The sequence below is a fragment of the Merops nubicus genome, unplaced genomic scaffold (assembly GCF_000691845.1).
Source record: "Merops nubicus isolate BGI_N331 unplaced genomic scaffold, ASM69184v1 scaffold22796, whole genome shotgun sequence".
Taxonomy (NCBI): Eukaryota; Metazoa; Chordata; class Aves; order Coraciiformes; family Meropidae; genus Merops; species Merops nubicus.
In genome coordinates, this window is record NW_008617240.1 from 53919 (window position 1) to 75209 (window position 21291).

The following is a 21291-nucleotide window of genomic DNA, read 5'->3' on the forward strand; positions in this document are numbered from 1 at the left end:
AGTGTGACATTCTGAGTGGTTGAGAATGACATGCATCTAAGTTGTTTTTCTTTGAGTACTCCTTAACTTTTTATGCATGGAATATTGAATTGCATGCAGCAGAAATGGTATTTCCATGCAGTTGCCACTGCTTGCACGTAGCATGCAGATAATCCTTCCTGAGAAGCTAACAGTTCTGCACCGAAGAAAATGCTGGCTGCTAGTCTATCCTCAGACTAAGAAGTTGATTTTTTTAAGACCTGGTTTATCTGCTTTAGGGTAAGAGTTCTACGTTAAATATTAAAAGACAAAGCCGTTTTTTAACACACAGTAGCGTTAAATTTGGGGAGAAAATAGAAGTTTATCTGCAAGTGATTCACATGAATCTTTTTTTCCCAAGTATCTTCCTCCCTAACTCCAGCACAATTAATCAAGTTGGCTTTTGAGGGCTGGAATGAGAGACCTACAGTTGGCTGAGGTGAAAATTGAGTAGGTCTGTGACAGTAACCAGTAGACAAGGGACAGTAAGTAGATTTTGGTGTCTTGCTAGCTCTTCTGGTCTTTGATTTTAATTTTTTTTAATTTTTATTTTATTTTGTAACTGAGAAACAATGGTAAAGATGTTCTGGGATTTGGTTTGATCATGGAGTTTCAGAAGTGCAGTTGTGTAACGCTAATGTAAATCATTTTCCTCTATACAGGAAAAATGGGAGTCCTCTAGGACTTCTTATCCCCATCCACTGTCAGCAAGGGTTAATGCCATGTTGTCAGCTGAAAAGGGCAGGGATAGAAGGAGGTTTTGTATAAGGGAGTCGGTATTGTCACCTCCCCCCCTCTCCCATCCCCCCTGCAAATTTTCAGAAAGGAGTTGAATTTTGGCAGCAGATATTTATAAGGAAGTCTGATGAATCTATGCACCCTCTAAAAGAACAAACCCAAAAAAAAACCACACAAAACGCAGCACAAATTGCAGTCCAGTTATGAACTTAGTTATATCAATACAAAATTTGCAGGGATGTGCACTTGGTTCTACCTGGAATTAGTTTATTTTGAATGGATTAGGTACATGCGCAAACTTAAGTCCACATTATATGAATAATATTGGGATTTATTACAATTTAAACTTAGTTTAAATTAAAATAACGCCTGCATAACAAGACACTTTCTTTGAATCTCTATTGAGTCAAAGCACTTTTTAGAAAACAAAAAAGTACATATGTGACATGTAGAATGCATTGAGTGATATTTCAGTGTAAACATAAATTGGTTTCTGTGACAAAATGTTTCTGAAAGCCAGTTCCTGTGTGTCTTCTCCCTGACATATGTCATTTGTTGGCGAGTACCACAAAATGGAAACTGAAAGGAGATGCTCAGCTAGAAAAAAAGTACCTTTAACGTGTTGAGACAACAAGCTTGTACATGAAATTGTTCTGGGGAAAAAAAATCCAAACAGTTCACTCATGGAAAATTAGTATGTTTCTACTGTGATACAAAATAAAATACTGTGATTTGATGTTGTTCTTCTGTAGTTCAGAATTTATCATCAAATTCCAGTACTGTTCTATATATTAATCAATGACCTGGTTGAGGCAACAGAGTGAAGTGTCAGCAAGTTTGCTAATGATACAAAACCAGAAGGAGTGGCTGACAGACCAGAAGGCTGTGCTGCCATTCAGTGAGAGCTGGACAGGCTGGAGAGCTGGGCAGGGAGAAATCTAATTAACTACAATAAGGGCAAGTGTAGAGTCTTGCATCTGGGAAAGAATAACCCCAGGTACCAGTACAGGTTGTGGACTGACCTGTCAGAGAGTAGCACAGGGGAAAGGGACCTGGCGTCCTGGTGGACAGCAGGATGACCATGAGCCAGCCATGTGCCCTCATGGCCAAGAAGGCCAATGGCACCCTGGGGTGTATTAGAAGGGGTGTGGTTAGTAGGTCAAGAGAGGTTCTTCTCTCCCTCTACTCTCCCCTCGTGAGACTGCACCTGGAATATTGTGTCCAGTTCTGGGCCTCTCAGTTCAAGAAGGACAGGGAACTGCTTGAAAGAGTCCAGCGCCGAGCCACAAAGATGATTAAGGGAGTGGAGCATCTCCCTTATGAGGAAAGGCTGAGGGAGCTGGGTCTCTTTAGCCTGGAGAAGAGGAGGCTGAGGTGTGACCAGACGAATGTTTATACATATGTAAAGAGTGAGTGTCAGGAGGATGGAAACAGGCTCTTCTCTGTGATCTTCAATGACAGGGCAAGGGGCAAGGGGTGCAAGCTGCAACATAAGAGGTTCTGCAGATCCTCTCTGTGTTGGAAGTGTTAAGTCACTTCCAACCCTTAACGTTCTGTGATTCTGTGAAATGTCGCTTAGGAGTACAGGTACATTTATGCCCTTTTTTCTTTGCCATTTGAATGTTTTGTGTATTGATAATTACTTTAAGTCCTTTTTGCGTCCGCGTAGTGTTGTTTGACAATGAAATTATTTTTTATGGCTTGTCTTTGCATGTCTATCCTGTTGCTCCAGGCATGCCTGTATGGATGTTTAGCTTCCAACATAAAGCAGAACTCAGATAATTATCTTTCTTAATGGTTACTTTGTAAATTAATTTATCACTTCTGAAAGCAACCTGTTTGTTCTTTTGCCCTTAAAACTCAGTTTTGCCTTAACAGGCCTTCTGACTGGTGTCAGCTTGCTAGTGTGAACTTTAAGTTAGTAATTCTTTTTCTAAAAAACTACTTAAACAGGTATTTCACCTTCTTTTGTGATGATTTCCTTATTTTTTTTTTCCTCATCTGTCTCTGTACTTTTATTTTTTTGTTTTGTAGATGCAAATTTGAAGGACCTGGTTTGTAGTCTTTTTCTTGAGTTTAGCTTCTCCAGATATGGTTAACTGAATGCCAGTGTAGATAGAACACTTGAGGTACTCTGCTATTGCCCAGAAAAGGCTGTGACTTGTCAGCATTATGAAGCTAAGTCTTGTACCAGGTGAAACCTATTCCTCAGTTCATTGTAATTTGAAGTTTTCTGTAGTGTTTTATGGTCTCTGATACCAGATTTTTTTTTTTTTTTCCTCCCCAGAAATTAACTGTAGTCAGTTCTATTGTCAGCATCTCTGTATTGGTGTGTTGGATAGTTGATAAAATACATCTGTGGTCTGTAAATGATTGCTCTGTATCTTGTCTACTTGCTCTGAGAAATTAAAAGCTTTCAGTAGGAGCAGTGTTATGATCTTTGATACCAGCCACTCTTCAAACTTCCTTTATTTTGTTTTTTGGGAACCCAGGAAGTTTCATAAGGAAGCAAAATAACTTCCATTGAATTGTTGTTTAAGCCCAGTCCATAGGTTCCATATTAACAAAACATTGATTTTCTGTGGTCTGTAGCTTTAAAGTAAAAACATCCAAAGATCTTTATCTCCAGGAAACTCCTGAAATATATCAAGAAATAATACTATATGGAATTATTATACTACAAATGAGTTGTGTACACAATGTGTGCATACATAGAACATAAGCAATTAATTAAATTAATTGCTTTAACCTTAAAACTATTGTAACTCTTATAGATAATGTCCATGTAGCCTCAGATTCTTCAGAGTAATGTTTGAATGCCTGGAGAGGAGTTAAAATGCAGAGACTGTTGTTTTGAATGCTCATGGAGGAGCATGACTTAAAAAACTTTCCCAGGCTGTGAAGTGTTAGGAACTTTCAGTTACCTTTTATTACTTTCTTTAAAGATAGTTAAGCTCACTTATAGGAATAACAACGTGTTGTTAGTGTGTCGGAAAGACTTGTCAAAGGATGTGAGGATGAAAGATACTGAGTGATATTTGCCAAAAATTGTAAATGACTGAATCTTTGTGCCTATTTGGAATGACAGAACCATATTAAAGGGTAAAATACCTTAGGTTCATGATTCATGTAGTGTAGTATTTGTGAGATGTAATGTCAGTTGAGTTTTAATAGTTAGAGTGGAGCAGACTGTTAGAATGTTTGAGAGATAATTTCTAGAAGCAACTTAAAAAAAAAATCAGCACAGTACAAATGACATAATTTTGACCTACTGCTTTCCTGATAACTGATATCTGTGGGAGCAGTTGTAAGTTACTAATCTTTTACAGTAACATGTGCCTTTTGCTTTCATTAAGGGGATGGGGAAATCAACTTGCTCTTTGTTTCTCTTCTGTGGTTTCTTAGGTAGTTGGGAGGAAATTTCATTAAATTTGGGATCTGTGATAAAGACTTGTTCAAATTTTCTGCTTTAAATATAATCAGGGTTTTAGCAGAGGATAACACAGTTTAAACAAACAAAGAGAAGTGCTAACAGCATAATGATTACTAGTTAGAAGCAAATGAAGATATAATGGGTTTGTTTACTGCATTCAGTCAGTGGTCTAATTAAATATTTATAACAAAAGGCGTTTAAGGGATGCCAGCATTGACCGTATTTTATGCACGTATGAACAAGTGAAATATATTGGAGTTGACATAGAAAACTGTAGGTAACTGTAGAACCTAATACAAAGTAAAAATGTTTGCTTAATGTAAAATTAAGATTAGGTTTTAACCATGAATTAAGAAGAGTCTGAATTAACTTGATATGAACAGATATTTAATTATAGTTTGGTTTGATTTGTAAATCTTTTATTTCCTGACTGCTCAGATGTGTTGACTAGTGTTTGAATAAATCTAAGTGGTCTGTTTAAAGTATGACATCTTTTGTTTAGAAAAAGGAAAACCGGGGTGACATTAGTTTTGAGATATTCTTAAAATATTGGTCCAGATTCAACAGACACCACTGAAAGTCATCCAGCGAAGGGCTATGAGGATGGCTGGGGGACTGGAACACCTGCCGTATGAGGAGAGGCTGAGAGACCTGGGGCTGTTTAGTCTGGAGAAGAGAAGACTTAGGGGGGATCTAATTAATGTGTATAAATATATGAGGGCTGGGTGTCAGGGAGGAAAGGGCAATCTCTTCTCACTTATGCCCTACGATAGGACACGGGGGAATGGTCACAAGCTGGAGCACAGGAAGTTCCACCTCAACATGAGGAAGAACTTCTTTACTGTCAGGGTTACAGAGCACTGGAACAGGCTCCCCAGGGAGGCTGTGGAGTCTCCTTCCTTGGAGACTTTTAAGACCCGTCTGGATGCGTTCCTGTGTGCCCTGCCCTAGAGCAGATGGTCCTGCTCTGGCAGGGGGGTTGGACTCGATGATCTCTGGAGGTCTCTTCCAACCCCTAACATTCTGTGATTCTTTGATTCTGTGAAGTCATCTCAAAGCCAGAAGATGCTCTCAACATCTCTCCCAAGTTCATGCAGAGGGAACCAACCCCCTTTCTTTCCCCCCAGCATCACTACAGCTGAAGATGGCCTCTGGTGCCTTGCAGCTGAGGGCACAAGGCCTTTTTCCCCTGGGGCAGACTGGCAACAGTCCTAGGGTTTTTTTTTGCCTGCCTCTGCAGCACTGAGCACAGCTCCTCACCAGGGCTCCTCTGGGCCATTTTGGCTAGGTTCTTACCTGCTGCTCTTGAACCTCCAAGGTGCCACTCATGCCCTGGCTCTGTCTGGATGTCTTTAGAATTGCACATTTGCAGCGGGAGTGAGTTCTGGTGTTCCTTTGGTTGCCTTTCCCCAGGTGTTCTTTTTGCTGAACAGTTTGTGCTAGGAGGAGCTCCAGGCTTGCCACACCATCAGAAGCTGCCACTTTCAGCTCTTCTTGCATTCAATTCAGGCATGGGGCAGGCACTTTTCATGCATCCCTGGCCAAAAAGCACAGTAGAGCAATTTCTTGCAGCTGAAAAGTATGCTTCTCATTGATAAGTGGCATACTTTTGAAAATACCCCTGGGTACCACACACCTCTTACTCTTCTTTTGTATGTGACCAGTACCAAAGTTCTCATTCCTCTAGAAACAGAGACTATTTGGCCTTTAATCCTGCTTCTGCGACTTGCCTTTGCCAGACTGCAAGGGATGTTTTTTCCAAGGTCAACTGAAGAATGCATCAGTCTGCTCCTGGCTACACAAGTGCATTGTGTGAATGCTTGGGAGCGTCTGCTATTAAACAGATTCAGAAAAATAAAATCAATAAAATTGCGTTTCCACTTGTGACCTTTGTGATGTGTGTCCTTGAAAATGTTTTTGGAGCTGAAAAACCCTGGCACTTCAGGCAAATAACAGTCTCATCATTAATCAACTCAACAAGAGCACGGGAAATAGTATAGCTATGTTATGCGTACAGTTCTGCATGACAAGCTATGGCCTAGATTTGAAGGGTCCACCCAGGAGAGCCACTCTCTGCAGTGCAGGTCCCAGGCCCACCCAGGAGACGGGATCAGAGACAGGCCTACCTACAAACAACACCAGTTGGGCAGGGACTGTAGGCTGCAGCTGAGCGGAAACACCACGTTCCCTGGGCCCTTAGCGGGGAGGCCGGTCCCAGGCGTGGAGGCAGAAGTAGACTTGCACTGCTCGTGTGCTTCCCTTTAGACATTTATGGTTGGCCACCTTGGAGACCAAGCATAACAGGAGCAATACGGAATACTCCGGTTCTGAGTACTGTTGTGTTTTCAAGTAGTGGCTCTGTGAGCCTGGCCTCATTTCTCAGCCTCTTCGTACAGCTCAGCTAAAAGTGCTTCCTTTCTTGTGGGACTGAGTATGGACTTAGGCTTTTTACTGCCATTTCAACATTAAAATCTGGAATGAGGAGATTTCCATGTTTTCAGTGCTAATGTTTGCTGTGCTCTGCACATATCTATGTATATACCTATACGTAAATGTGTATCTATACATACACATATATGGTTAACAATTATAATTTTACACATCGGTTGTGACTATCACTTGGCAACTGAACCAACTGGTAGAAGAAGAAATAGAATCCAGTTTAAAGAGAAACATTAAACTGCAACCATGGTGCAGCATTCTTAGAGTCCCCTGCTAGTCTATTAAAATGTTTCTAACTTTGGAAATTACTGGATCACACCAGTTATCTTCTTAGTGTAACTTCAATTCCTCTTCTAGAAGCATAGAGTTTTCCAGAAAAATTGCATGTTATCATATAACATTTAAACTCTAGTAAAGCCTATCTCCAAAGATATTTTAAAGAAGCTGCACTTGAAAAGCTTTATTTTGCAAATCAATTAATTTGGCAGATTTTTAAATCTATAACAATATTAAAAAAAAAATTAATGAACTAGGAGTCTTTTAATTTTACAAGTAGGTTTTTATAATGAGAACTACTGCTGATACTGAGAGGTTTCTTATGCTTTTGAACCCACAACAGAGCTCTATAAATGTCACATTCTGATGCTATAACTTCTTTGTATCGTGCTGCTGTCTAGAATGTAGGCTAGCATAACTTGGCCTTCAATTGCGTGGTGGCATTTTTCTGTATGTGGAAGAGCTAGAAATGTACAAAATGATCTTTAAAGATACAGTGGACATTACTACTATATCCAAGTTCTATGTTAACTATGACTTCCTAAGAAGAAACAGTACAATATTTTACTGTCATAATTGCAACATAGTTCATGTAACTTTGTCTGCTTTATGTTTCTGTATGTCAAAGACTTGATATTAACTGTGGCTTTCAGTTTATGAACTTTATAAAAAGATAAAGACGTAATGATAGCATGTTTTTTCTGCACTAATCTGTAGATTGCCCTTACTGAAGTGTGTAAACCTGGAATTTGCTTTTCTAAGGTGTGACCACTGATGTGCACAATGGTTTAGGGAAGACATGTGATATCTATTATCATTTATATTAATCATGCTAAGATTCTTGAAACTTTCTCTTACTTATACTTTTCCTCTTTTGAATTTAGCTCTTCTCTATATTGCTGATTTTTCAATTAAGCTGAAGGCGAGGCTGTCAAGAAAGCTAAGTGGTTACTTCAGGCTCTTAAGAGAAATAGTCATCTGTCTTTCTGAAGAGTAAATTTTTGGACATAGCAAGCACTTAAGATTCCCAGCTCCCCATTTCAGAAGTGACTCTTAAGTTTCACTACCTTTCTGTGGTGCTTGTGCTGCTAACTGCTAATTTTCTGAATCTGTTTCTTTGGAAATTTTCAGACCTTCAAGCCTTTAGTGTCTGCTGAACAGCACAATCTTGAATAAAGCAAGCTTTGGATTCTCAGGGAACAAAATAACAATGCCTTGGCTATTTGCTCAGCACATACCTTCTTTTCTCCCCCCTCCCGACCTTCAGGCCTGGTGCTGGGTGCTGGGCCCCTGCGAGCCCCTGGCGCTGCCTGCGGGGACAATGGCGGCAGTGTCACCAGGGCCCACACAGGGGCGTTTGATGGCGCTTCTGTGGAATTGCAGTGCTGTGTGGTATCTTCTGAAATCTGTAGCATAAGCAAATGCAAAAATTCCTTTAAGCTGCCAGGAGTCTGAAAATGCCGTGTTTTGGCCTCATTGATAAATGCCACAAGTAGCAGAACAGTCATGAAGGGGTTGGTTCAAACTGGGAGACTTCAGGCCATTCATGTTCAAATTTTAACTGTGGAAAGAAATTCTCATCTTCCTCACCCCTGTGTATGTGTTGTGAGCCATCTTGTCTAAAACTGTGTCTCCTGACAGCTGCCACCTCTAGCAAAACAATACTTTTCCCTAAAGCCTGGTGCACAGAAGTAGGGCCTGGGCCTGCTTTTCATTACCAGCACTAGGGAGATAGAGGATGCCCTTGTTTACTTTCCCAGTTCCAGGTACAAGAAGTCCAGATAAATCTTAAGGACTAATTGCCATTTGTTTAACCTCTATTAATACTGAGCTACAGCAAGCACCCTTTTTTAAAAGTGTGTTAAATTGCTGATCAGTCTTAAATAACTACTTGATCAGTCTTCAATTACTCCTATAAAGTAGCAGACTACAATACTGAAACTAACCTCAAATGAAAATGTAATTTTCTTTTTTTTTTCTTTGTTATTGACTTCCACAAATATTATTTTTAGGAGGAATAAACTTCTTTAAGATTGGTTTTTATTTTTGAATATTTAATGGATTTCTTAAGTACTGAGAGAGTTCATAAATCTACAGATAGAAGGCAGCCCTCTTAGCTTCTACCTCTCAAAGCTTTTGCAGTGTAAACAGGTAGACATGTTGCTTATGTTCTTCTTACACTTGCATGTTATTTCTATAAGTCTGATCACTGACTTTTAGTGATCTGCTTGCTTTTTTTGTCTCTTGAAGATGGCAACATGCTTTGTTTTTCTTGAGAGTTTATATCATGTTCTTCATAAAAGTCATTGAGATGTATGCCAAAATGTTAGAAAAGCAGAAGATAAGAGAAATTAGCAGTGTAGGAAGTATATTCATTTTTAGAAGATTACTGAAACAGTTGCCTCACATGAGGAACTCTTCCATTACATTAAAAATAAAGATCCACACAAACTAAGAACTATTAGTGACACTAGTGCAAAACATTTAAATCAATTAGGTACTGAACTTCCCTTGTGCATTCAAGTAAAATTTTTATGTCTTTATTTTTGTCTGTATGTATAGCTTTCAAAATATGATGAATAGTGTATCATAAGCTACATCTTTATAATGTTTTATTGATATATTAAAATTTTCCTGATTAATACCATTGGATAGCAGTACTTGTAATTAAAGCTTTTACTAGTTCACTGACAGTATTTTCTTTGTATTTTATTTTAGAAAAGAGCAAAAGGCCAAGTGCTGTTTGATAAAGTGTGTGAACATCTCAATTTACTGGAAAAGGACTATTTTGGGCTGTTGTTTTATGAGAATTCAGACCAGAAGGTAAGCCTGTATGAGAGTTTTATTTGTTTTACTACATTGCTACTGACTTCAATAGTTTAGTGAGGTATATTGTATTAAATATATACCATTACAAACTTTTGAGTAAACTTTTACAAAATGTCAGTTCAAGACTACTGTAAATTTGAAACATGTGCAAGACACATGTATGCTGATATATAGCAAAGTACCTCTTTATTTTTTAAGGCTGTGGAATATTTAAAATATCTGCATTTTTGAGAAAACTAATTGAGTATTTCCTAGGCTTTACAGTACAACAGTAAAATAGTATAGTAAGACAGTATGCCATCCATGCAAGTGAAGATAGGAAATTTTACCTAGTATCTTTGCTTTAACAGTCTGACAGCTCCCCACGTTTCTGGAAACTTTATTTTAAATGTTTTTTAAAAAACAAGCAAGCAAAACTTTTGATGATAAGTAATAAAAAATTAATCTTCTACCTGACCTTCCCATAATTTTGCTCCATTTCCTCATGTAAGTTTAATAATGCTTTGAATAGGAATATGGAGAAAATCTTGCCCCTAAGTCTTTAACTATTAGGCCTTTGTTAAAGTTTCTTTTTTTTAACTTTAAACTTTTTCGGCCTAGTTTCTTTTTTTATTAAGTTTAAGCTTAAAGAAAATGTTGGCATTTGTAAAGGTGAGACTGGAGGTGGCCCATCACCAGTACTGGATGCTAATTTTACAAATGAATGGTGTTTTGGTATGACTACATTTGAAAGGATCTCTTATAGTATTTGTTAACTTACTTTCAGGCTTCTTTTGCACTTACATGTTGCATGGTCGAGCACATCTAGATTGCTGAGCTGAGAAAAATCTAAAATCAGTTGGTGGCATGCATTCCACTAATTGCCAAAAAAAACAATTTAGGTTTTCCTAGCATCTGAGCATTTACAGTTAGTTATGTGCTGGCTTTCACTTTGTCCATGAACTAAAGATAAACCTGCAGCCATCTTTTCCCTCATAAGGAAAACAGACTAATAGTCACAAATTGAAGTGGAAAAAATTGTGTTGCTTCTAATCTCTGTGTCAGGAAACATAATTACATAAGTACTACACTTAGTCTAGGAGCTTTTGCTTTTTTTCTGTCATCTTTCTTATCCCACTGTGTTTGAAATGAAGTCTAATTTCGTGGTCTGACTAAATCTGAATTTCTAGCAGCTTCCGTTCAAATACAGTTGTTTTCTACTGTTATTTGCTTCCCTGCAAGACTTTCTGTGCAGCACTCAGCAAAATACTCAAACCCTCTGTTCTAAAGATGTCCATATATAAAATGAGTTTGACGTGTCTTTTCATGGATATTTTATTTTTGTTACTGATTTTTAAACTATTTCTTGAAATTAGAACTTCTTTGGTGTCAACATGAAGAGTGTCTCAGTTGATCCTCTGAGTAATAACATAATCTTATTTCGTATTTGTTATTATAATTTGTTGTCCCTTTATTTGTGCTACTCACTCTTGGAAACTTATGCTCTACAGACAGAAAAATAACACAGAACAACAGTCTCATCTCTGGTAAGAGAGGAAAGGTCTAATAACAAACCTGGGATCATTGAACTATACAAAGAAATAGCCCACTTGGTTAGATCCTAGGAGGTGAAACAGGGAGTCTTTGGCTTTTGAAATTCGGGATTGTTAAAGCAAGAAAGTCTGGATTGTGTCATTATGTCTTTTTTTTTTTTTTTTTTCTTTCTTTTTTTAAATGTGTTTCTAGTTGGACTGAGAGATTTCTTTGTATTCCTCAGTCATGTGAACAGTCAAACAAAGTACCACACATTAAAGAGAGCCTGTCTGCTTTTTCATGTGTCTTTGTCCTTGGAGATATTCAAAACTTCACTGAATATGAGCCTGAGCAACCTGATCTAACACAAGGTCTTGAATCACAACTGGACCAGTTATCTCTAGAGGTCCCTTTGAGCCTGAGTGAATCCTTGGTCTCCATATCCATTGACTATGGAGGAGTACTGTAGCAACACTCATAAATGAGGCATTTACATAAAATAAGCAAGAAATGCCTAGATAATAGGCTCTCTGTGGTTCAGTTATTTACATGCCTAGGCTAAGTCTAGCACTGTGTTCAAAACACATGTCACCTGAACTATGGACAGCAGTTTTTTCATTAAAAAACATTTGAAGAAATCTGGTCCAGTTTGTTATGAAGACTCAAAAAACACAGTTGCTGGGTTTTGTTGTCTTCCCAAGCAGTTCTACATTTCCCACCTCCTACTTCCTATTGCAAGATTAAGCTTAATTTATCATGACCTGCAGGAACTACAAGATCTTAAACGTCGTTGAGTAACGGTGAAAGAGGTGTTTTAGACATTTCCTGGTTAGAAGCCTCCAGGTTGCACGGAAGGTGCTCTCATGTGGATGATACTATGCCTGTGCTGCAGCTCTAAGTTCAGACTACCAGGTAGAGTGGGAATTACCCACATTTTCAAAGAAGAATTTGAAACTAATGGGCTTTGGCATGAGCTAGTCACTTGGCTAAGTGCTTACAGTCTTTTATGGGTTGGACAGTCTGTACTATAAGGTGCACATTTATATAAGCTTGCTTAGTTTTGCTGCTATTGTCACTCAGGTCACCTAATTTAAAGCTACCACTTTTGTACAACACGTGTTTGGAAGTTCTTACACTGGTTACACTATAAACCTATCCTGATAACATGAAGGGTAGCTACTGTAGTGGCTTACTAAGGCAAAATTACTGTTTGTGTGCTGGGGAACTTCCCCCACCCCAGCTGCTATTTCTTTCATGCTGCTAAGTTTGAAATTGCATAGCTATACAGAATGTGCTCAGTAAGACTGTAGCACCCTTCTTTGTTATTAAGGTGATTTTTTACTAATACATTTTTTTGGTATGTTTTTAAGGAATGCTTCTGTCTTAGGACTTTTAAGTTTCTCAAATTTTTTCATTCTTTTCAAGAAAAGAAAAAACATTTAACTCATTATGTTTTGATTTAGTTAATAGATGGAAGGGAAGGGAGGGGCTGATCAGTTGTGTTTCTGCCAAAGAAAGCTTGGGGACTTGGAACTTTTGCTGGTTTTAGGGCCTTCTCTTTTGTTCACCTCTGCAGTATGTTAGAATACTTTTTTCATACCAGTGACCAGTTCTTTGTGATGCATTTTTTTTCTCTTATGACTGTTGCATCTTCAGATTAAAATGCCACAAATCTTTGACGTCCAGGCTGGTCAGTACTAAATGCTGAATGATGTGTTTTTCTCATTCTTGTGCACTCATCACAGCCACCCATTTATGACCCAGCTGTGGTGTGTGGAAACTGAATGCCAGGCACTCTCTTGAAGTAGAGCTGCTCCCTAATGCACCAGCGGGGTACCATTGGAGGAGGAGTCCCATTAACTTTTCTTTATGGATGTTCTGTGCAGCTGGGAGAGATGTGTCTTCGAATCAGAGTGATTTTTGTTAGCTTTAATACACATGTAAAAACTATGTAGGTCAAATTACTCATTAATGATTTATTCTGTTGTTCTGCAAATGTTAAATTTATTGATCTAAAGTTCAGTTAGTGATTTCATTGCATTACAGCCTCAAAAGTTCATGAATGCTCCATTCACACTGTAACTGCTTTGCAGAAGTGTTAGAAAGGTTCTGGGCAGCAGCTGGAAATGCTGCTTTTCTGGATTTGTACAAAATACTTTTGTGCTCCTAGAGAACACTTCATTGCTCTTTGACAGTTCATTACTTTGACTCATCTATAACCTTAGCATTCACTAATTAAAAACATAGATTTCTGCCTAGTGGAGCAAAGTAATGTGTGTGTGTGTTTTGTCTTTTGTTTTGAAAGACAGACCTGTCTACTGTGCATTAAGAAGTCTATTTCAGGGTAGATTCTTTCAACAGTGTTTGTTTTAGCCACAGTAAAAGGCACAGATGTGCGAAAAACCCCACCCCTGTAATTATGCATGTAGATGGAATATAAGCATCTGATTTTATTTGACAGAAGAGGAATGAATGTTGGTTGCAAAGTCCACTCCCAGTAAGCTTATTCCAGGTTTGGAAAACCAGAAAATGAACTGTAAAACTTCTGTAAAGAAAGGATTATTCTTCTTATCTTGGAGTGTATTCTGTATTGTAGATTCTTTTCTCCTGCTTTAGAGAGAGAAAATATAAAGCACTGAAAGTAACATATAATCAGGAATTTTAGGTTTTTTGCTGTAGTTATGCCATGTCTACCCTTATTTAATTTATACTGTATCTAAAATTTAAGAGGTTATGCTACTTCTAGTTGTATTTGTAATTATAAGAGTATAGCTGTGTATCATTTCGGAACGGAATTCATGCCAAATCTGAAAACTTAGGATGATAACTGTAGCTGAAGTGAGTCTCAGCTAAAATTATTTTAAGATGCATGTTATCTTCCAAGGCCTTTCCATGTCAAGACTCTTCCAACAGATAGTGTTTCTGACTAAAGCAGAATAAATGGTATCCAGATTTTTTTTGAGGGCTGTTTTATACCTCTTCCCTTGTAACAATGTTACTATACATCTCTGGAAGAATTACAGCAGCTATGAAATGTAGAGGTTGCAGACTTCTTAAAGCAAGAAATGTGAAATTTTGGGGGGTAATTACATCTGTAAAAGTCATAAAAAGGGATTTTTGCATTTAATTTTAATACATACATGCTGCTTTTGTGATGAGACTAACTTGGACCAAGGTAATTTAAAACTAGTATGGATCACATTCATAGAAGCCACATCCTTTAACAGCAAGCAGAGTGATCTATGTTAAGGATTTGCACTAGTTCAAAAACATACAGTTCCACACTCTCCTAATCCATCCAGACCCATAACGCTGTAGCCTAGCATGTTTTATGTCCTTGAAATAAATTTAACTTTGAGTGGAAAAACCTGTAATAAAGACTGGGAGGGTATGGTATTGGGAAACAATTGTTGCATCTGGAGTTTGGTACCATAGACTGCAAGGTGAGTCACTTTATACCCAGTATCCCCTGGTTGGCTGGGTTAGGTAAGGAACATTGGTAGACACGTGCCTTTAGCAAATTCTGTGCTGACACTGAGGTCCCTTCTGACTTTAAATCTGCTGATCTGTGGTTTGGGGAAATGCAAATGTTGTCCGTGGCCTTTAAGTCAGTTGCTAATTCGTCTCTACTTTACACATCTCTGTCTTTGAAATGTGCTGAGTCCAGCTGGCAGGCTGGTAGTGTGCTTGTGTTTCTGCCATGTGTGTGCTTGTTTGTGTGTCTGGCCATGGAAATAAAGGTTCAAACACTGTATAATGGAAATATTCAGTAACTGCAGTTAAAAGGCTTATGTTTCTCGTCACTCAATCTATTTTCTAATATAGATGGGTAAAATTAGCAAACAGGATTGATACAGCTTACTGATTTCTTAATCTGACTTCACAAAATTTTATATTTTTAGATAATCATCAGTCACAAAAAAAGTCTCTTTGTACATATCAGTAGTAACTGAAATGCTATGAGCTATTTCATATGTACAGATTAAGTATGTTTTGGTGTTGAAGATAGGACACAAATATGTACAACTGGCTTCATTTGCATTGCCTAAAATAGAGCTGAGTGTAGAGATTTGAACCCTGCCAGTGTATCAGTGTTAACATAATACGTGTTCACAGGAGACTTCGCTTTGGGAGAGGCCAGAAGAAAGCATGACATTTGATTAGCTTTTACAAGCACCTTTGAATCTTACCAGAACCAAAATGTATAGGCCTCAAGACAAATGATAGGAATAGTAAGTCTGTGGAGTTCAAGAGAGATCCCATCTTGAGTAACTCTACACGGGTGTGTAAGCACAAACATGTAGAGATTACAGAGCCATTTCTGAAAAGTGTGCTTACGTCAATAAAAGGAGTATGAGAGAAAATTGCTCTTGTCAAATGTAATTTGCTAGGCCATCTCCACTGTAAGACTATCCATTTTTTTAAATTACAGGGCATAAATAATCTAAAGCCATCAGACAACCATGAGGGGAGTGGCATTACACCGTTTCATTCATGTGCACGGGTGGGGAGACTTGCTAGCAAATTGCACGTTCAATTTTAGAATTCTCTGGGTAATTTTAAATAGAAAAGATGTCTGAACAATACAAACTTCCAACTGTATTGTATAAAATTACTTCGTCTTCTGTCTGAAGTGATTTTAAATGCTGATTGTTGTTTGTGTTGTTTTCAGAACTGGCTGGATTCTTCAAAGGAAATTAAGAGACAAATTCGAAGTAAGTAGTTCTCTTTTCAGATGTTATGCTACTTTTTCCTCACAGAAATATTCTTTATAAACTTTAGTAGCCTGGATGTTTTCTAAATGGTATGCTAATGGCATTAAAATTGTTCATATCTGATAATGATATATTCAGCCTTAGAACAGAAAGCAAAGCTCCTTTTTCTTATCACTGTCAAGGAGAGAAAGAATCACTCAGCCTCGTGCTTTAGAAGTTTATCATTATACTGGCTGCTGCCCCAAAGTTTTCCTGGGTTGTATGTGACTAATATTTAATTTCCTTGCATTGTGAAGTGGTGGCTATTTTTCAACTTTGTGCTGATACTTGGGTTATGGGATGGAGAATATAACCTTGCGAAGATGGTCATGGTGGTTGCTATAGGACTCTCTAACTTCAAAGAATTACTAGAAGAAAAAGAAACTATAAGGAGATAATCAATGTGTTTTACAGAAAATGTGTATTATTCAATACTGATCAGTCCAGCACTGGCCTTTTCAATGTGTCCACCATTTCCAGACTTGCACATGGAATAGAGAGCATAATCTTGGAACATAGTGCTACAATGCTTTTCAGACTGAATCCATGTAAAAAGTATTTCTCTTTCCTATACTCAATACACAACCAGTAATTTATTTTATTCTGTTTGCATAAAACTCTGTCAAAACTCTTCACTAGCCAGGTAGCTTTTGGAGTAGATAGAAGAGTGAATGGAGTGTAAGTTTAGGAGATACTCCTTTAGTAGGAGATACCAGAAAGTGTTATGAATCTGAAGTGCAGGAACTGACCTGAAAATTTTTGGGATTCACTGCACAACATTTTCTATAATACCATATAATTCATACTACAAAAAAATATTTCAGGGCATGTGTTTTGTTTTTTTTTTTTTTCATATACCATAAAGACCTAAATTTTATCTAGGAGAGCATATCCAGTTTCTTGAATTAGGTGTCATAACTGGAATCTTTCCTCTGGTCTGTAGCACTTGATACTTGATAGGCATAGTGTGTAAGACAAAGAGCCAAGCAAGAACAACTTTTTAAGGTTTTTAAAATGAAACTTGCTCACACCAATTTGCAAATATTCAGCATACTGTCAGTTGTGTCCCTCATAATCAGTGTACTAAAGTTGCCAGATACTGGAATGTACTGCAAAGAGAAATTTTATCTTCCAGCTATGTGAGTTATCAAGTAATGAGGCTTTTACTTGTTTCAGGTTTAGTTCTAAATATATTTGTGTTTGAACCAAGAATGGGAAATCTTATGTGCAAAAACTTTACAATAAATTTAAGGTACCTGTAAAACCTACTTGTCCATATGAATGTTTGAAACGAAGAAACTCATTTCTTTTTCTCTTGTACAGCTCAATTTGAAGCATTAGTGTGCCAGATAAGTGTATCTAGAAAAATACATCGATCTGAACACACAAATGTGACAAATTTGGAAGTGGTGCACACCAGTTTGCAACTTAGTATCTATAGCAATCTCTCTCTCTCTTACATGTGAGCAGTACCAGTACTCTGCACATTGGGCATTTATATAGCACCTGTGATTGAGGAAGACAAAATAAGATTCCTATAGTCTCCCTCAAGTCATATTCTGCACCAAACTGTCTCTTGCTAAGTCTGGTGTGTGATCTCTTACTTGTTCAGGTTGGCCTTTGGCTGGGCAGTTATGTAGGATCTCAGCAATCCGTGATGTTACTTTGGCTAATGAATGTGATCTACAAATTACTGTCTCTGTCCTCAGGGCTACAAAGGTGGCAAAAAGCTTGTTTGCTCTCAGCCAGCCTGATCACTTCAGGAAAATTGATTCTTGACTTTTTTTAACCCATGTAATTGGATATCCACTGGTGTGAGTTTAAAACCTCTAATTAATTCCGTCAGGGACAGGTGGGGTAATGACATTTCTGTCACTATCTTCTTGAAAATTACATCTCAAGTGGATACAGACTTCTGCAAATTGAGAATTTCAGCTTGAATATTGTGGCAGTACAAGCAGCAGCAGTACAAACTGACTTTGGAGTAGTCAAGTCCCAGACGTCAGAGAGTGTGTGGTGCTTCACCCTTATGTAAAATTGGAGAGTTTAACTGTGTGAGGTGTTGCACCTCCAGTTAGTACAGAACACATGATATTCCAAGGTTTGCCTATAGGTATTTTCATAACTCTCCTTCTCAGTGTAACAGAATTGAATGAGTAATCTATATAAGCCTGGTTACATTGTAGTGTTTGTTGCAACTGAAGATCAACCTTTTCTCTGAAACTTAAATGTTCACAGTTGTGGGCAAAGATCAGAGACGTGAATGTATAAACAATCTGTTTTGCAAAGCCTAATTATTTGCTTTTATTGTTTTTGTCATTGAAATATATGAAACTGAGTTATAGACCTGGTTATCTTTCTCTTCACACAAATTTTGAAACTATTTTGGGATATTATCCTGGTTTTCATGTGGATGTAATTCATTCTGTTACAAATGGAAATGAGATTTGTATGCAGTGCGGAATAGTTTAAATCAAAGGTAATGTTATGTCAATTAAATCTATTTCTAGTCTGCAGCATGATTAGTTTGTTTTATTGAAAAAAAAAAAAAAAAAAAACGTTCACGTTGCGTATCCTGTGTTGTATATCTTGTAAGAAATTGAGAGGATTTGGATGTTCTGAGGGCAGAATCAAGTGATATAGCCATTTATTTTTCATGCATTCTCATCTGGTAAAGGAAACAGGTTTTGTTTGTGAAGTTAATGGTAAAATTGTCTTACTGTCTTGTCAAGAAAATACTTTTTTAGCCAGAAAGATTCTAGAAACTCATCATTGCACCCAGGATATGACTACTCTAGCAATAGGACAAAAGGAAATGGCCTCAACTTGCATCAGGGGAGGTTTAGGTTAGATATTAGGAAATTTTCTTTACTGAAAGGGTTGTAAAGCACTGGAAGAGGCTGCTCCGGAAACTGATGGAGTTACCGTCCATGGAGGTATTTAAAAGACATGTAGATGTGGTGCTGAGGGAAGTGGTTTAGTGGTGACCTGGCAGTCCTGGGTTAATGGTTGGACTTGAAGATCTTAAAGGTCTCTTTCATCCAAAACAACTCTATGATTCTATGAATTTTATCTAATTTAGGCTGTGTCCACCTAAAGTAAATGCACTTGTTTTATTTAAGGAACAGGCACTTTGAGGAGGTAAGTGCATTCTGAAATAGGTGCCTGAGAGGTGAAGCAAACCAAATGCCACTTTTTTCTTCCATGGGCTGTGAAGGGAGTCAGAGGCGTGTCATGTATATCCTTACATCTCAGCAGTCTAGGGTTGAAAGAAACTGTGTTCACTAGCATCAAAAGATATAATGGTTGTGGAGATAAAGCCATTTTCTTCTTAGAAAGACTGATTAACTGAAGGACTGAAGCGAGTAAATTCATTTGCTTGTTACTTGATTCAGTTTAGTTATTGAGGGAGGTGAGGGAAATCCTCTGTAACTCTATGGATTAGAACAGATGAAATAGTACAATAGGTAAGGCAGCTGGTGACAGATCTTGGGCTATAAGGTTAAACCTTCCACATTAGTCATGCTGAAGACTCTTCTCAACATCCTTTTGTTAATGGACATCCAGTCATTCAGATTGAGGAATTTAAAAATAGCCAAATGTAGTACTGGCCTAGTCTTTGAGACCTATTTAGCCAACAATTAAGATAGTTCTGGGAGAGTCATGGAGTTGAAATGGATTTTTTTTTTACATCCTTGGCTTTATGGTATATTCTGCAACACAGTCTAAACAACTACTCGGGAAAGAGGATGATATAGAAGGATGATGTATGGCTAAACAGGTATATTTTCAAATTATGCTGTAGACCAAATGATAATAAATTCATAGAGTTCTGTGAGAATAATATAACATGAGTTTAGAATTTTGCGGCACAGTGTTCTAAAATATTTAAGGAATGTAAAGTTTATATTTAAAGTGCTCAGAGAAGTTAGAATTAATGAAGGAAAGGGCTTGCATTTTAAATGTACAGCTCTGGCTATCTGATTTTAATGCTAACAAAATGTATGGTTATGCTCAGGCATCAAAATATGTGGGTGCTTTATGCAGCGTCACTTTCTTTTATGTCTGTCTGTTACATGTAAATAATATATCTGTAAAAATTGTAGCTAATTTTGATCTAAGCTAATTACACTAGAACCTTGCTTATAGTTGGTGACAAGAACTAAGTACCTGTGCCAAGGGAAGAGCTGTCCTGCAGAAGTGCTTTAGTATGTCTACTAATTATGAAGAAAGATTTTGCAGTTTGGAGATGTCTCAGTTTGTGAGCTGAGTCTTTATCATTACAGTCAGGACTGTCTGTACTCTGCTTTCTATGCATTTTTGAAAATGTGGTCTGGATATAGATCTTCCTTATTTCTTTGATTTTCTTGATGGTAATGTAAGAAAAATTATAGAAGTAATTTTCTTAATTTCATGAGGCATTTTTACATCTGCCCATGAGTAGTGTCTGTCTTAGTTACACAATACCCTAAGAATCTAGCTGAGACACAAGAGGTATCATGAGTAAAAGCCAGAAAAAGCCTTTACTGGGAAAAAAACCCTCACTGATTTCCCAGTTTAAATGGGATGAGTCATGTTAATTGTATGCTGCTAGCTGGTTGGTTATATTGCATTCTTTTTCTCTAAGAATGTGCCTAAAGTTGCCACAGAAGCATTTTTGAGGTAACAAGCTGGCAAGAAAAAATTTTGACATTTCTATAGCCCATATTATTAAACATTCAAAACAGAGAGCCTTATCAGGGACAGAATGCTAAATACCATTTTAAATATTGGTTGGTTTTGTTTCTTTTTTTTTTTTATTCTGTCTTGGCCACAAATGTAAAGCTCCAGCAATAGTGTGCATTATTGTGTGAAGACAATTATGTTTGTATGCTTCAGTTATGCAGCTATAAGCAGTATGCTGTAGTGAGAAGTATAAATATAGACTGTGCACATTGTAATACACTTGCTAGTCTATATTCAGAGGATAAATGTGCTTTCAGTCACCAGGCAAAATATAAGGTCACCAACTGTCCAGAAAATGTTCAGTACAAAGTCAACTACAACATGTTTTCAATGAATTAGCTATGGGATTAGTATGAATAGACATCTGAAATTTTTAACATAGTCTACACAATCAGAAGATTTACACTCTTTTTATCTTTTTATGGAGAATCTGGATTTTTTTTCTTCTTTTTTTTTTTTTTTTTTTTCCCCTATAAATGATGTCTAGGTCTCCTGGCTACAGTGCTTTCTTAAAGCTAACTGTACAATTGCTGACAAGAAAGAGAAATAGGTTCAGAAGGAATT

The 21291-nt window shown here is 37.5% G+C and overlaps 1 protein-coding gene across 1 annotated transcript in view; it reads left to right on the forward strand.

Moving 5' to 3' along the window:
- Positions 1–21291, forward strand: part of EPB41L2 (erythrocyte membrane protein band 4.1-like 2) — a gene marked incomplete at its 3' end in the record, with an annotated part of 38418 nt that overhangs the window by 9891 nt on the left and 7236 nt on the right. The window contains exons 3-4 of the mRNA XM_008943096.1: positions 9626–9730; positions 15921–15963. Coding sequence (XP_008941344.1) covers positions 9626–9730; positions 15921–15963 — 148 coding nt within the window. The remainder of the gene's footprint in view (positions 1–9625; positions 9731–15920; positions 15964–21291) is intronic.